The sequence below is a fragment of the Anolis carolinensis genome, chromosome 5 (genome assembly GCF_035594765.1).
Source record: "Anolis carolinensis isolate JA03-04 chromosome 5, rAnoCar3.1.pri, whole genome shotgun sequence".
Taxonomy (NCBI): Eukaryota; Metazoa; Chordata; class Lepidosauria; order Squamata; family Dactyloidae; genus Anolis; species Anolis carolinensis.
The window spans coordinates 180302069-180317463 of NC_085845.1; the positions used below are offsets into that span (position 1 = coordinate 180302069).

Genomic DNA, 15395 nt, shown 5'->3' on the forward strand with positions numbered 1-15395 from the left:
ATTAGGTAATAGTTGGCTATCATTAGCATAATTTCTCTAGGCCTCTGATCTTTGAGGCAAATAACTAGCTTAAGATGCTTGAATGCTGTGATATTCAGCTTGCTTATTGATGTATAGTAAGCTGTTAACCTGGCTCATGCTTTTTCCTGTCCTCTTGAGATGTTATTTACATATGCTATTAGTAAATGGTTGCACCACTACAGAGAAGTGCTTTCACAAGCATTTATTGGGCAGTTTCAGTGATAGTTGTTAATTATAAGAGCGCAATATTATAAAAAGTCAGTTTATTACTACATCAGTTTGATTTCCCCATTTTCATTAAATGCCATAATGAAAATTATGCCATACGTCAGTAGATTTTGTATGACATGACAACAGACATAAGCTTCATATGCAAGGACCATATGAAAGCTTACCTTAGATGACACTATACATTCAAAAATCCTTACTGTGCAACTAAGGAAGAGAGAAAGAGAGAAGTGGTAAGCACTTAACTTGCTAAACACAAAACTACAGAACTCGTTGAGTGAAATTATGTCCACAACTATGATAAGATGGTAATTTAATCCTTAGTCATGTAAAACAGGTAAGAGAAAGAAAGAGAAGCAAATGGAAAGTCAAAATAGGCAGGGTTCCAGCACTACTTCAACATTACCATTAATACATTAAACTTTATTAATTATGCACAAACACAAAAGGTTGGCTCTGGCAGCTAGTCTAGAGAACACAGTGGAGCCAATCAGATTGTGTCACTAACCTAGTATCAAAACAACTAAGCTTAAATATAAATATATATATATCTATCTCCAGGATGTTTCTCAGTAGAGGGAAAAGCCACACACATAGCAATGAACTATAGATATATATATATATATGTCAGAATTCTAACAGGCAAAATTATCAAGTATTAACAGCGCAATATAAAAAAATAACAATTCACATCCTATTCTGTATCTTTGAAAACATTGCTGATATTGTGTAACAAAAATATATTAATTCTGTATAGGTGTTTCTAACTATGTTTTCAGGGGGGTTTGAGTGGAGGAGCCCTTAAAAAGAAAAATCAAATTTAGGTGGACTGATTATTATATATTACACTGGCCAACATATATTTTGGTGCCACAAATATTTGCTCTGTTTCTGGATATATTTGTCCTGCTGATTCCAAAAATGGCACCCATTTTCTCCCATCAACTCTAGTTTCTGAGATATAGAATATATGCCATATAATATTTATCTGCTCACTGATAGAAAATCATGATAATAATTTCTAAGAAACTAGACCTGATGCAGACTATTCAATGCAATTTTCTGAATTTGCGCCTCTAATAACCCCAGGAACAGGCCTTAAAACCAAGACATCAAGAATTCTTTTGTTGACCTGTGTTGTACAGTGTTATTTGTTACCCACAATATATTTTCTCAGAAATAGGTTTGGTGGAACTGACCCCTTAGTTGAGTGCATTGTTAGTATATCTGCGTATGGTCATTTTAAATAATTAAACATTTGATAATTGGCTCAGAAAACCAATGTTAATTATTGATTCCGCTCTGAGCTACAGTCCACAGAATTAGCAAAAATTCAGAATAAAATAAACTAGACACATTTTTTGATGTTGGCTGGATGCTCCTAAGAGATTTGTAAGTGAAATAGATTGCATTACTGTAAGGTGTTAGCTAGAGATGAAGTGGAGGTTCTAATTTAATATATCCTTAATCTAAACATTAGTTCCTAGATTCTTGATTAATTTGGCCTTCTTTATCCATGTCATAGCCAGTATGCCATGGAATAAACATACAATGTAAGAACAAATGGGAAATACACACTTCTCATGCAAACACAATTTATATAAGAAAAAAAGGAATGAAATGGAAGGAGATGTCCAGTGGAATATGAGTTTAGAAACCTTTTTCTGCCCCGCCAAGAAGATTGGTTCTCCTGGGGTCATTACTCCATGATATATCACTGCAGAATTAGAATATTTGTACCAACATTTATTCTTGGTTGACATTCTTTTGCATAATTGTTCAAAATTGTTAAAGCCCCCTCCCTTTCTTTTCAGTGATCTTAACATCAGTTGTAATTTACTTAATGTGTCTCTGCTGATAAAGAATAAACATATTCTGCTCTCAAGAAATTGAATATCATGACTGACACCACAATAGCAATATGACGGGAACATTTCATAGGTCACAGTTCTTAAGTCACTTAATCTGGAGTGGTACTGCTGACTTCAAGCATTACTTGAGAATAAGAGGTTTAACAAGTCTGGTGTTCTGGGAAATATTCAAAACTCCTTTGTTAATGATTCTCAAAGTAATCTTAACATTTTTGATTAATTTAAAGGAGAAATTTGCCTTTCCCCATCAACAACCAAATAACAGCTTTTCTGGAAAATCTGTTGGCATTGACTAGTCTAAGAAATCATGCAACTCACCAGATGTTGACTATAACTCCTGACATTCCTTACTATTGGATGTGCTGTTGGTGATGGAAACTGCCCTCTAGCAACTTTTGGAGCGTTAACTGCTCTTGGAATTTTTAGAAAGTTCCCTTATGTGTTACAAGACCAAATGATGTGTGTAAACTACTGATAACGCTTTCCTCGCTTATATCAGGAATAGTTTTCATGCTAGTCTAGTGTATGGTTTGCAGATGGTTTCCAGTATAAAGAAACTAGAAGTAGAGCAGATAAGCTTCCAATAACTCTTCGCAAATAAGAAATATTGCACATCTACTCAGTGGCATCAACAACATTGAAAAGTAGTGATACAGTACTTCTATGCTGGCTTTTAAAAATAGTTTCATTTAGGATTGTCAACAATACAATTACAGACTGAATTTCTGAAGAAATATAAGATAGATGAAAAGATGATCAGTTACAATGACAGCTTAGTCAAAGTTGAACATTAACTTAAACTAAAGTGGCTTTTTTACAGTTAATAATTTCTCATGTGCTATGGAAAATTGTGTTTGATTGGAATGGCAGCATTTCTTCTGGGTAGAGAAATGGGTAACAGGAAAAGTCAAGGAAGAAATATAAATTTCTTAGGCACAGTTATATCTGTGCATATATATTTTTCATCATGATGCATTACTATTTGCTTAAGTTGCTACACAAGATAAATAAGATATTACACACAGAAAGTCCCAAACAAGTGTACAATCATTCAGTGTATTAGCCACACACTAGAACTTTCTATATAAAACAATGAATGATATATTTTTTCATACCAATATGCTTTTATCATAATATGCACTATTACATTGAATAATTTATTGTATTTTTATGTTCATTTGTTTTTTTAATGTGTTGTACCCTGCCCCAAGCCATCAGGAGAGGCGGGTAATGAATAAAATGTATTATTATTATTATTATTATTATTATTATTATTATTATTATTGAGACAAAGACAGAGTATGACACAGCAAACGAGATATATATGCTGGATTTCGTATTATTATTATTATTATTATTATTATTATTATTATTATTATTATTATTAAATGTATGCCCTTCTCTCATGAACACATTTATTTATTTATTTATTACATGCATTTATACCCCGCCCTTCTCCCCGAGGGGACTCAAAGTGCACAAAGTGCTTTAATTACCTCATCTTTAAAGTGAATAAGCCTTTGTCCAGATGGCTTTTGTGTTAAAAATGGAACCACTGAAAGATCAGTCTCAGGTTTTATACATGTCATTATGCAAAAGGATTTTGTAGTACCTTAGACTAGAGATTGAGAGAAAGAAATTGGTAACCTAAGCTTTTATAGAATAATCCCGCTTTGTCAAATGCAACTTGTAGACTTTTGTAGACTAAAGCTTATGAAAGTGTATGCTAGGAAATGTTTTCTTTCAGTCTCTAAGGTGCTACAAGACCCCTTTGCGTACTGATATTCCAGACTAATATAACCACGTCTTTGAATGCTATATGTCATGTAGCTTAGCATTGAGGTGATCTATTTATTTGTATCCTTGGCATTCAGAAATATAATCTTCCATAGCGATCAGTCAAGCATGAATATTTCATCAACCTTTTATTACTATTTCCTATGTAAATTATGAAACATTCTTTCTCTATATACAGTAGAATCTCGCTTATCCAACATAAACAGGCTGGCAGAACATTGGATAAGCAAAAATGTTGGATAATAAGGAGGGATTAAGGAGAAGCCTATTAAATGTCAAATTAAGTTATGATTTTACAAATTAAGCACCAAAACATCATGGTTTACAATAAATTGACAGAAAAAGCAGTTCAATTCATGGTAAGGTTATGTAGTAATTACTGTATTTATGAATTTAGCACCAAAACATTGCAATATATTGAAAACATTGACTACAAAAACATTGACTACTAAAAGGCAGAACTGTGTTGGATAATACAGAGCGTTGGATGAGTGAAAGTTGGATAAGCAAGACTGTACTGTAATATTCTATTATTTAATTCATCTACCCCACTCCACTCCCAAACACTGTCCTATGTTCACAAGCACGAAGGAAAACACCAGACCTCTTCCCCTGATTTCTCTGTCTCTCTTTTTACCGCCCCAAACTATTTCATCCAGGAGAGAAAACCTTACCTTTAACTTCCAATTTGCATTCAACTTCTGCCTCACCAAGACTGTTGACAGCCCTGCAAGTGTATGTGCCACCATCATAAGGGCTGGGTTTGCGGATCTCCAAGGTACAAACACCTTGATTGCTAAACATCCTGTACCGTGGGTCATTACTTATAATTATTTTGTTCTTCATCCATGTTATCTTGGGCTGTGGTTAAAAGCACAAATACACACACAGACACAGAAAAATAGGAAATAAAAGGTGGTCAGAAGATATCTAGTTAGATCTCTAATATTTCCTATATACATAAAATCTTAGACTAGGCTCTACAGTTACAAAATAATGAAGTACAAAATAGGCAAATGCAATTATAAATTTAAGAGAATTCAAATATATTTGCCCATACATAACAGAAGCACAACTCTTTACTTTTTTTGTTAATTTAGGCAGATGTCTTCAATCTGCATCCTTCCAGCTTCTTTCAGTCTCCAACTCCCAGACTTCCTGACCAATGAACAATCTGGCTAGAGCTTTTGGGACTTGGAGGCCAAAATAGCTGGAGGGCTGCAGGTTGAAAAAGCCTGAAGAGGATCTAAATATTCCAAAAGCACAAGGTCCTGTCTGATATTTGAAGCTAAGCATGAACAGCAATGGTTAAAACTTGGATGGGAGATCACCAAGGAATGACAGGCGCAGTAGGCAATATTTCAGAATAATTGGCAAAAAACATATCTCAGTATTTTTTATTTAAGAAAACCCCATTAAATTCATGGGATCACCATACGTTGATAGACAACATTAAAGCATATTCACGCTATTTGTTAGAGCTTTGTGTTTTGTGTACTTTCAAGTCATTTCTGACTTATGACAATTTTGTCATGGTGTTTTATTTGTAAGATTTGTTCAGAGGTTGGTAGCCACTGCCTTTTTCTGATGCTGAAAGAGTGTGATTACCCCCAAGCTATTTAGTAGGGTTCAATGGCTGAGTGGGGATTTTAAAAGGTACATCTGCACTGTAAAATAACTGCATTTTGACACCATAGCACAATGCTATGGAATCATAGAAGTTGTAGTTGGTGAGGCACAAGCCCTCTTTCGCAGAGAAAGAGAAAAACCATGTAAAAGTACAACTCCCATGATTCCATAGCATTGAGCCATGACAGTTAAAGTGGTGTCAATCTGCATTAATTCTACAATGTATATGCCTCCAGGTCCTGCAAGCTCCTGCCATTAGTCTCAAAGGACTAATTCATTCATTGTTAATTAATTAATGAATTAATTAATTCATTGTTGTTCCCTTCAAAGACGCCCCACTTTTTTTTAAAAAAAACCCAAAGTCATATTTCTCTCAATTGAATGCAATAATTTGGATCATCTAGTAAAGACAGCCCATTTGAAAAATACCATGTTCATTTAAATACTCATGCACTATTATGTGTAATTTTATCAAAGTGACTGTTTTACCTTGGGATTTCCTCTGACACTGCAGTTCAAAGTTGCATTGTAACCCGAAACAGCATATGTGTTAGCTAAAGGCTGAGTAAACATTGGTGGCTCGGTGAAATTGAAATCCTCATAAACTGGGTTTTTGTAGACTTTGCCTGCAAAGAACAATTTCAGAAACTGCTAGAAATGGCTAACGGTAGATATACTCCCCTGTTGCATACAACAGATTCTGTACCAAAGGTGCCAACAGATATCTTGTCTAAAACTGTCCTAGGCTTCTGAATGCTTGCAGTAAATGTAAATCTCCCTCACCATGGCTTAAAGCTTCCATAAGCTCCCAAAATAGGATGCTAAGTAGTTTACAGGCTTTGTAGACAAGTTGGCTTTGGCTTAATATGCAATGACAAGAAACATTCTAGAAGCTTCTCTGTCCATCTTCCTCCTTGTAGGAGATGTCAAGGCTTAGCCATAGGATCACAAATAAAGTTGGGTTTTTTAAAAAACAAATAATTGCCTAAACTGAATATAATTATTGTAGATCAATTGGATAAACTAATCTTGAGCACAGCAAAACTATAATGAAGCGTGTGAGAAACCATATAGCTCTTCATGGAAATACAGATGATGTGGAGATCTGCACAATCACTTCACAAGACATTGTTGGCCAGGGAAATTTTCTCAACATTATTCAAGGGGAAAACTCCCAATTTTCCTATAAACTATAACAGGCAAGTTCAGTATCCAAAAGGTTCAATAAATGAATGGATTTCCTACTGTCTCACTTTAGAAAAGACAAGTATATTTATGTTACCACTCAATCAAAGGTTAAATATCTTGAATCCCATTCTATGCTCCCAAAATTTGTGAATGTACAATCAAATAATGTACCCTTTTATTATTGGTACAATTGGGCAGCTATATATTTGACAAATTTGTCAATTTTGGTTTCTCTGAATATTAAAATTTTCCAGTCTGACGTTCATTATGTTATACTTCTGTATCACTTCGTGATTTCTTTGATTCAAGTCCATATGAATTTGTCTTTGTACATGTAATAATAAATATATTTTTCCGAGCAGTTTCCCTTAGTATCATGTAGTTTTTGGTGTTATTCCCACGAATATACTTTTTAACTAGAGTCCTCTATCAAAAATTTCCGAAAAGTACAAATAACTAACCAGAACTGTACTATCGGCTCAGGAAGTGTGAATTATAGAAGTTCACATTAAAAAGTAAGCTCAATCAGCTTTCCCGATGCTGCTTCCCAAAGAACTCCAATACTTCTTTCCTTAATCTTTCTTTCTTTCTTTCCATATGTTAGTACCAGAATTTTAGTTAGCTTAGCTCACCATCCTTGGCAATCACAGCACTTTCTGTTGTCATTGTTGCATCATCACTTAGACCGCACATGTTTTCAGAAAAGATCCGGAAGTAATACTCATTGCCAATGACAAGTTCAGTAATGGTAGCACTGGTTCGGTGGTAGTGTTCAATAACAGTGAACCATTCCTGCAAGATAGAAGCCCAAGTTAAGTAGTTCAATGAGGTGACAACTTCTATTCAGGTGAAAAGCCCATTGGATTTAAATGGACTAATTCCTAGAAAAGTATCTATGAGCAAGGACTTAAATCAGGGTTGGTCAAAATACAATTGTTAGATGACATCTTCTATCACATCTAGCCAGCATAGCCAATAATGAGTAATGCAGACAGCTGGAATTCAACATTTGGAGGACTGCATTTTGTTAAGACTCAGGCCAAAGTTTGCAGCCATCAGAGTACAATATGTTGCCAAGCAATATGGAGATATATCAATAAGTTTAAACTCAAACATGTGTAACCATCATTTTGAAGCTGGTGGGCTCCATCCCCTTTAGTGCTGGATAAAGGGGATGGCAATGCTTATTAAATAAATGTGTATGCTGCTCTTCAATACAAACATGTTAAGGAAAGCTCAAACAATAACACTAAAACAGTGAGTAAAGTTCATAAGAAAAAGCTTGTAACGTTTACATAATAGGATGAAAAGCAGGAAGAACACATAGCACAGAATGTACCTCAACCCCCTCCCACCAAACAAAGTAGGTGTTAGTGGGTGTGTGATGAATAGAAGGGAATATTTTGCTATTTTGGAGAGAAGTTAGGAAGTGCCATTAAGGGCTTGCAGCAACATTTCCTCAAAGGTTAGGATAATCCTGGTATTTTTCAGTTTTAAATCCAATGCCTCTTTGTGCTCTAAGAAGTTCTGATAAACGGTGCTAACAGTATGTAGTACTGCTTCCTATTTCAAAAATTCAGTAAAAATTAATCTTCCTACAGGAAGAATCTGTGAGCATTTGTGTCGAGTGCATTAAATATATAGGGATGGTTAGGACTTGTATGGTGCCGAGACTAACATTTGGGCAGGTTTAAACTGTCCATCTTTTGTTCTATAAAGCAAATATTGAATCATAATCAAACAATTGCAAACAATGGACATGATACAAATAAAAGGTGTGACTAGTTCTACATGCTCACTGAGGTTTTGAATGCATATTTCTTGATGTATTCATTCAGTTTTCAACAAAGGATCGTGATATAAGAAAATAAAGTAGTACAGGATATGTTTGGGCTGATAGGTAGGCTGATAGGAATTGTGAGAGTTGAAGTCCAAAACACCTGGAGGGCCGAAGTTTGCCAATGCCTGTCATAGAGTCTCAACCAATTCAACATAGCTTGTGGAGGCAACAAAAACGAAGTTTCTGGAGTATAACAACTACTTTCAAAGTAAGTTCTGCAAAATTAAACAGGAAATAACACTTTCAAACCAGGAACCAAAATCTTTTCAAATTTCGTTACATAGTGTTATCTTTGAAATAGTCAGGGGTGGGGTGGAGGTCAAAGATCACCTTGTTGTTGATTGCTAAAGTACATTGTAGATAGGAAAGTCATAGTACAGAAAACCCTTACTAAGCATATGATTTCAAGAAGGCTCTGCACCAAAATTATCTAGTTAAATAAGTTAGAATAGCAATATTGCATACAGAAGTTAGATTGAGCCACAGTGGTTTCCCAAAAGTGAAAGTAAATCACACAATGAAATTTGTGAAGTCCTACACACTTATCTGGCAGGCCTTACAACACAGGTAGGCAAGAAAAGAGTTTAACATTCACAATAGTCACAGGATTCAAGGAAGCATGGCAAAACAGGAAAACGGAAAGTCATTGTTTTGTTGTTTTATCTTGTAACAGTGGCTGCCAATCAAGCCTGTAGCAAAGGGGAGGAGGTGTAGCGGTTCAACCCCACCCCCTGAAAATTTTCAGGTTTTAAAAAAAGTCATGAATTCTAAATTTTCCACCAAATCCCCATGCTAAGTCTATGAGAAGCAAAAATTAAGAGTCCCTCCAGAACTGCAAGTACTATCTCAACCAAATTGTGACAATTTATCCACATTGTCATTACCTGTCTTTCCACCAATTTACATAGCAATAGCAGCAATAGCTGATATAGTGATATAGTGGAAACAACCAAGTTGGCCCACCCACAACCAGCAGGCAAAGCCTAAGGAGCTGGGGAAAAGTTGAAGACCCTCATGGAAGAGACCAGACTTGGTGGGGGCAGTTGACAGTGGCAGAGCTGCAGGCTCTTTGCTTCAGGTTGAGGTAGGAGACAGGTTCCTAATAAGGCATTAGGCTTTCCCTCCTTGCTCCCTCTCCTCCCCCTTTCCGGAGGATAATAGGGTTCCCATTGCCATTGCCCCAGGGATTCACCCTACAATTTGGGCATTCTTCTGCCCTTGGCATTTATTGGCAGGAATTTTCCAGCAGAGAATAAGGGCTAGAAGTTTGGGTGGCTGCACTAAGCAGAGTTTCCCTCTTCACCTGGCGGCATCTAGGCCTCCTGAATTGCCTCCAGGAAGGCACATTATGTAGCAGAGGAGGTTTGCTTCACCTTGCTAAACTCTTAATAAATTGTTGCCAGGGTGAGTCACACTCTCATCCATAGAGTAAGATACACATAGGTTAAAGGTAAAGGTTTTCCCCTGACATGAAGTCCAGTCGTGTCCAACTCTGGGGGTTGGTGCTCATCTCCATTTCTAGGCCGAAGAGCAGGCATTGTTCATAGACACCTCCAAGGTCATGTGGGTGGCATGACTGCATGGAACGCCATTACCTTCCTGCTGGAGCGGTACCTATTGATCTACTCACATTTTCATGTTTTCGAACTGGTAGGTTGGCAGAAGAAGATACACAACTCAAATTAAATATAAATCTTCATTATATTACTTGTATGCATTATGGTGAATATCTTGGCACTGTCTTTCAGGGTTGTGCTTTAATCTTATGCCAAGCCTCATCCATTTGGGGAATTCTAATGCCCCCCCAACAAAAACTCCACAAGAAAAACTTGTTTAAATACAATTTATGACGTTTCCAGATATATAACAACTATGATAATTTGTGCTTGCTTTAAAAGTTTATACTTCAATTTCTCCTAAACTATCAAGTATTTTTGAATAATTAGGTACCAGATTAAAGGTATTTATGTAGTTTCTAAAAATGTAATAATATGTGTGGGTCACAGATCTTGATTTTTAGATATTCTGATTTAAAGTGATATTTCAAAATGCTATATCTCTAATGCTAATCAACATTTTTGTGAAGTCTGAGCACAGCTTTTCCCCTGGCATAGGGCCCAAGTCTCTCAGGAAATGTTAGTGGAAAACAATGACTGACTGCGACATTTCCCATAATCTACACGGTCCTCAGGAAAAACATTTAGGTGTGAAGAATACTTTTCTGTGGTAAAAATCTTCTTAAACTGTAGCTGAGGGAAGCTGACCTTAGAGTCAAGCTGGAGGATCTAGAGATTCCTTAAGTTCAGAGAATACTAGGTATTTGTAGGTCCTCTGGCACATTCCTCTGGTCAATCTCCAGCAGAAGCTAGAATTTATTGAAAGGTATATTTTTGTGGGTCATGGTTTTTCCACTTTGGCAGGGATCTTCCTCATGAAGGACTTACTGCAGTGTATTCAAAAATGAAGACATCTGATATATACAAAATATTAACAATATTTCTAACCATGAAGGATAAGTACACAGGAATATTAAAAACTAATATGCACACACATATATAGGATATATAACAGACACATTGTTAATATAAGGGAGCGAGAGGAATCATGTTCTGAAGTGGCAGAGAAGCAAACTGTCAAATACATTGTTCAACTGGCAAGTCCCAACGAACCAGTGAGGCTGCTATGTTACTGAACAAACCAAATTGTGCATGAAGCAGCCAACAAACGAGAATAGTCAAAGCAAAATAACCGAGTAATAACGAGGATGACTATCCCTGGGTATTGTAAGAATGTTTCTCAAATCTTTTTCAGCAATCACAGCAAGTAGGAAGGAACTCACCCAAAACTCCATGCCTTGACTTGTACCCATTTAATGTGGAAAAAACACAATAACAATACAGTCTACTTACCATACTCTTTTTGTCAGCTTTTTGAATTGTGTAACCAGTAATGTTTGCATTTCCATCATCCTTGGGTGGCTTCCATTCCAATGCAACATTTTCTCCCCAGACATCTACTATGTTTACCACTTGGGGTGGGCCTGGGCGATCTGTGGCAAAAAAAGTGATACCATTGTTTTTTTTACTTTTTTTACCATTACATGTTATTTTGCTCAATTTCTATAATTCATGCTGTAGTAGAGTGTTCAGCCTTTCCCGATGACTATTTTCAGCATGTAACTTCCACCCAAGTCAGTGCTGCCAGGCGACCCATATTTTAAGGGACAATTCCTTATTTCACACAAATCTCCTGTGTCCCATTTTCTTGCTCTTCATGTCCTGTATTTTAGGAGGTACTGCTGGCAACACATGACCGCCAACCTGGGCCCTGCCCAGGCGTGCTCTCAGGCCAATCATGCCAGTTTAAAGGCCTGCCCCCAGCCTTCCAATTGATTGAAAGGGCATAGTGGAAAGGCAAGGGTAAGCCTGGCACAGCTCAAAGCCAATGGGGCTCTCCTGTGCAATGGCAGGCTTGTAGTAACTGCCCCCCAACTAGCACATGCCAGTAGCCAGAGTGGTGTGACTCATTGGTTCCAGCTCATTGACTAAGGCCCCAGAAGTCCCGTCATATTTTTATTACACATGTTATAACATAATACTTTTATTCCCACTACTATTATTAATCATGAACCATTTATGAATTACTGCAGGTAGTAGGAAGCTTTAGAAACTATACAAATGGATCACAGAACAGTTCAGAAACACAGTACTCACCTTCTTGCTTTTTACTCCCAGCCTCTTGAAGTCTGCCATAACTTCTATAGTTTTGATTTTTTTTAAAGACTTACCAACTATTTGAATTTCTATTGTAGCTTTGTCCACCAAGTTGTCTACTTTGACTTTCATGTCATATTTCCCAGAGTGGATCCTCTCTGCTTTTCGGATGAAGATGATAGTGTCATTTTCACTATTGCGGATGTTAATTTGGTTCTTGTCTACATGGGCACCGTTTTTCTTCCAAGATACCTTAGCTCTTGGTCTTCCCTAAAACCAAAGAAAGAAAAAAATCTACATAGAGAAAACTTTACCTTGAATTTCAAAATGAATGTGAAATATAAGCACCTGAATCATTAAATTTTGATTGAACAAATTCAACCGTATTGCAGTTCTTCTGAGTGGGTGAATGAATCACTCCCAGCCTGACTTAGTGGACTTATGAGCCTTATTCCAAAGTAAGCGGAGTAAGCTATACAATACGCTTATAGTCATATTTAGTTCCTACTGAAGTCAATGTAAAAATACTTATTATTCATGCAAATCTCCTTGATTTCAATGAGATCTTATCATAACTAATTTGCTCTGGATGAAAGTCATTATCTCAGTAATTTATAGAATGGCCTAGCATGGGTATCTCTATAAACTATTGTGACAATCCCCATATTTAGCACAGCCACTCTACAAAATACCATACTTTATAGAATACCGTTTTTCATCGCATAATAGTTGTCATTGCATATAAGTCCATCTCCATTTCTGGGGTGGCAAAATTGGTATTTTGCTGTTCCTTGCACAATAGTCACACCCTTTATTCACTCACCTGCACACCTGTCCAGGCAAGTGAATGAAAGGTGCAACTAGGAGACAGGCAAACACCATAGTATTTGCTGTAACATAGAAATATGCTGTAACACCCCAAGGGCCTGCTTCATTTGCAGTCAAGTGAAGCTCTGTAGCTACATTTTTCACCACATAATAGTCACAACGTATAATAGTAAAAAGTGTGACTATTATGCGGTGAAATACAGTGGCATGCTATCTTTATATATCTTTCAGTCAATGTTACTCTTACACATTATAAGAATATATGTATTTTCTCTACCTGGAAGGGAATCACAAGATTTACAGCTTCTCCAACCCTTCGAACATAGGTTTGCTTTAAATGTCTTGGGAGGCGAATCTTTGGAGGTTCTTGATTTAAAAGGAAAAAGGAAATCACTGTTATTACCTTTGATTAACCAGAATGGCTCTTGGTTTCATATGCTGGTCGATAAACTGACATTTAACCCATGTTTCTTAGTCTAGTTTTTAAGGGAAAATGATAGAATTAGAAGTGTTCAAGTGGATACCTTAGGAAGCTAGGAAGCTATAGGGTGAGCACACAGGCCCAGTGCTCATTGTTGGTTTTATAAACCAAGATCTTGTCCATTGACATTGTTATTTCTGAATGGGCTCTTTAACATTTTTGAAGATGGTGCAAAGTTAAATTTTAAAAATCTTAAAATATTTAAAGTGAATTCTTAATTTGAAAGATTCTTAACTGTACATAATTTAATGTCATTCTGATATCTACATGTATACAAACACCAGGACCCACAGTTCTACCCTTCTTACGGAGTGTCATTTTTTCTGCTTCATTGCTATCCTATGACCAAATTATGGAGTCAGAAGGTGAAACTGAGAGCAAATTTCTCCTTCCAATAACCTGTGGCAACACCTTCTTCCAAAGCAAAGATTATTTTAAAAGAGAAAATGTGAACTTCTGACATATTATATTTCAGACTACAACTACTGTACCAATCACTGCTTATATCATCATCCATGCTGCCCAGGGGTTCTGGGATCTAAAACCGAAACCATCTGGGAGGCCAAGTGTTCCCAACCTTTGCTTTAAAAATAGTCATTTCCGCATCACAAACATGTCAAAAATTATTGTCTGCAGAGCAGCAATAACTTCTCTACGCTACAAATTACTAACTCGACATGGGGTAAAGACACTTCAATCAGACTAGGGATGTAAGTCTTCATGACCTTTGTTCTTCAAGGAAGCAATTTTCTTCCGCTGTATTTTTCTACATTGAAAATCTTTCTACATAGAGATATTACTTTGTGTGCAGAAAATGCTTTCTACATGGAAAATCACATAACCTTTTTTTGCAGAATCATCCTAAAAGTGCAAAGATTGAATTGGTCCAGGATTCTCCTCATCAGGGTTTCCTAACAATCAACAAACTGCATTTCTGACAATTTTGGGAAAGCATTTTAATTATTTCTTCCATCTCTGTACTGGAATGATTTTAAAGTAGTGAGAATCAATACCTAGAAGTGCATATACAGTAAGACCTGAATAACAGTGGAATCCATGTCCACAGTTTCAGTTATCTGCTTTCAGGGGGCATCCTCTCGAGGAATTTGCTAGAACCATCAATGTGATTCCATGGCATGCTTTTCTGAAAGTAACAACAGAGTTGTACCGGAGGATTTAACAAATTCCTAGAGAGGATACCCCCTCTAGGAATCTCCAAGTCCTCCAGCACTGACCAAAAGTTGGATGATTTTATGAGGTTTGGTCATATCCATGGTTTCAGGTAAGCAGTCCTGTCAGAAATGTATCCCGTATGAATATCAGAGTGTTACTATCGTGTTTCCCCGAAAATAAGACAGTGTCTTATATTAATTTTTGCCCCCAAAGATGCTCTAGGTCTTATTTTCAGGGGATGTCTTATTTTTCCATGAAGAAGAATTCACATTGTTGAAAAAAAGAACATTTATTATATACTGTACAGTAGTTGTCATCATAAACCAGCATAACCAGACAAACTGTGAATCCTAACAAGAATTTATTGTTACTACCAATATTTCCATGTACAACACTTTATAGTACATACATTAACCGATCCTGCATGCTCTGGTGTTCTGTTCGGCAGGCATGCTTCCAAACAAAAACTTTGCTAGGTTTTACTTTCAGGGGAGGCCTTATATTTAGCAATTCAGCAAAACCTCTACTAGGTCTTATTTTCTGGAAATGTCTTATTTTAGGGGAAACAGGGTATATAAGGAAAGAGAGAAGAAAACATAGATAGTTGACTCTAGAGGATGTATGAA

At 36.5% G+C, this 15395-nt stretch overlaps 1 protein-coding gene across 8 annotated transcripts in view; it reads right to left on the bottom strand.

Annotated features, from left to right (window-relative positions):
* mybpc1 (myosin binding protein C1) overlaps positions 1 to 15395 on the bottom strand; it is a 101111-nt gene that overhangs the window by 2535 nt on the left and 83181 nt on the right. For 5 of the 8 annotated variants that reach the window (XM_062983057.1, XM_008110557.3, XM_008110556.3 and 2 more), the window contains 6 exons: positions 13393 to 13481; positions 12362 to 12557; positions 11484 to 11623; positions 7367 to 7526; positions 6036 to 6172; positions 4592 to 4778 (listed from right to left, as the gene is read on the bottom strand). In XM_062983057.1, the coding sequence (XP_062839127.1) occupies positions 4592 to 4778; positions 6036 to 6172; positions 7367 to 7526; positions 11484 to 11623; positions 12362 to 12557; positions 13393 to 13481 (909 nt within the window). Of the gene's footprint in view, positions 1 to 416; positions 457 to 1907; positions 1967 to 4591; positions 4779 to 6035; positions 6173 to 7366; positions 7527 to 11483; positions 11624 to 12361; positions 12558 to 13392; positions 13482 to 15395 lie in introns of all 8 variants that reach the window. The other 3 variants (XM_008110560.3, XM_008110555.3, XM_008110558.3) reach the window with 2 other exon arrangements.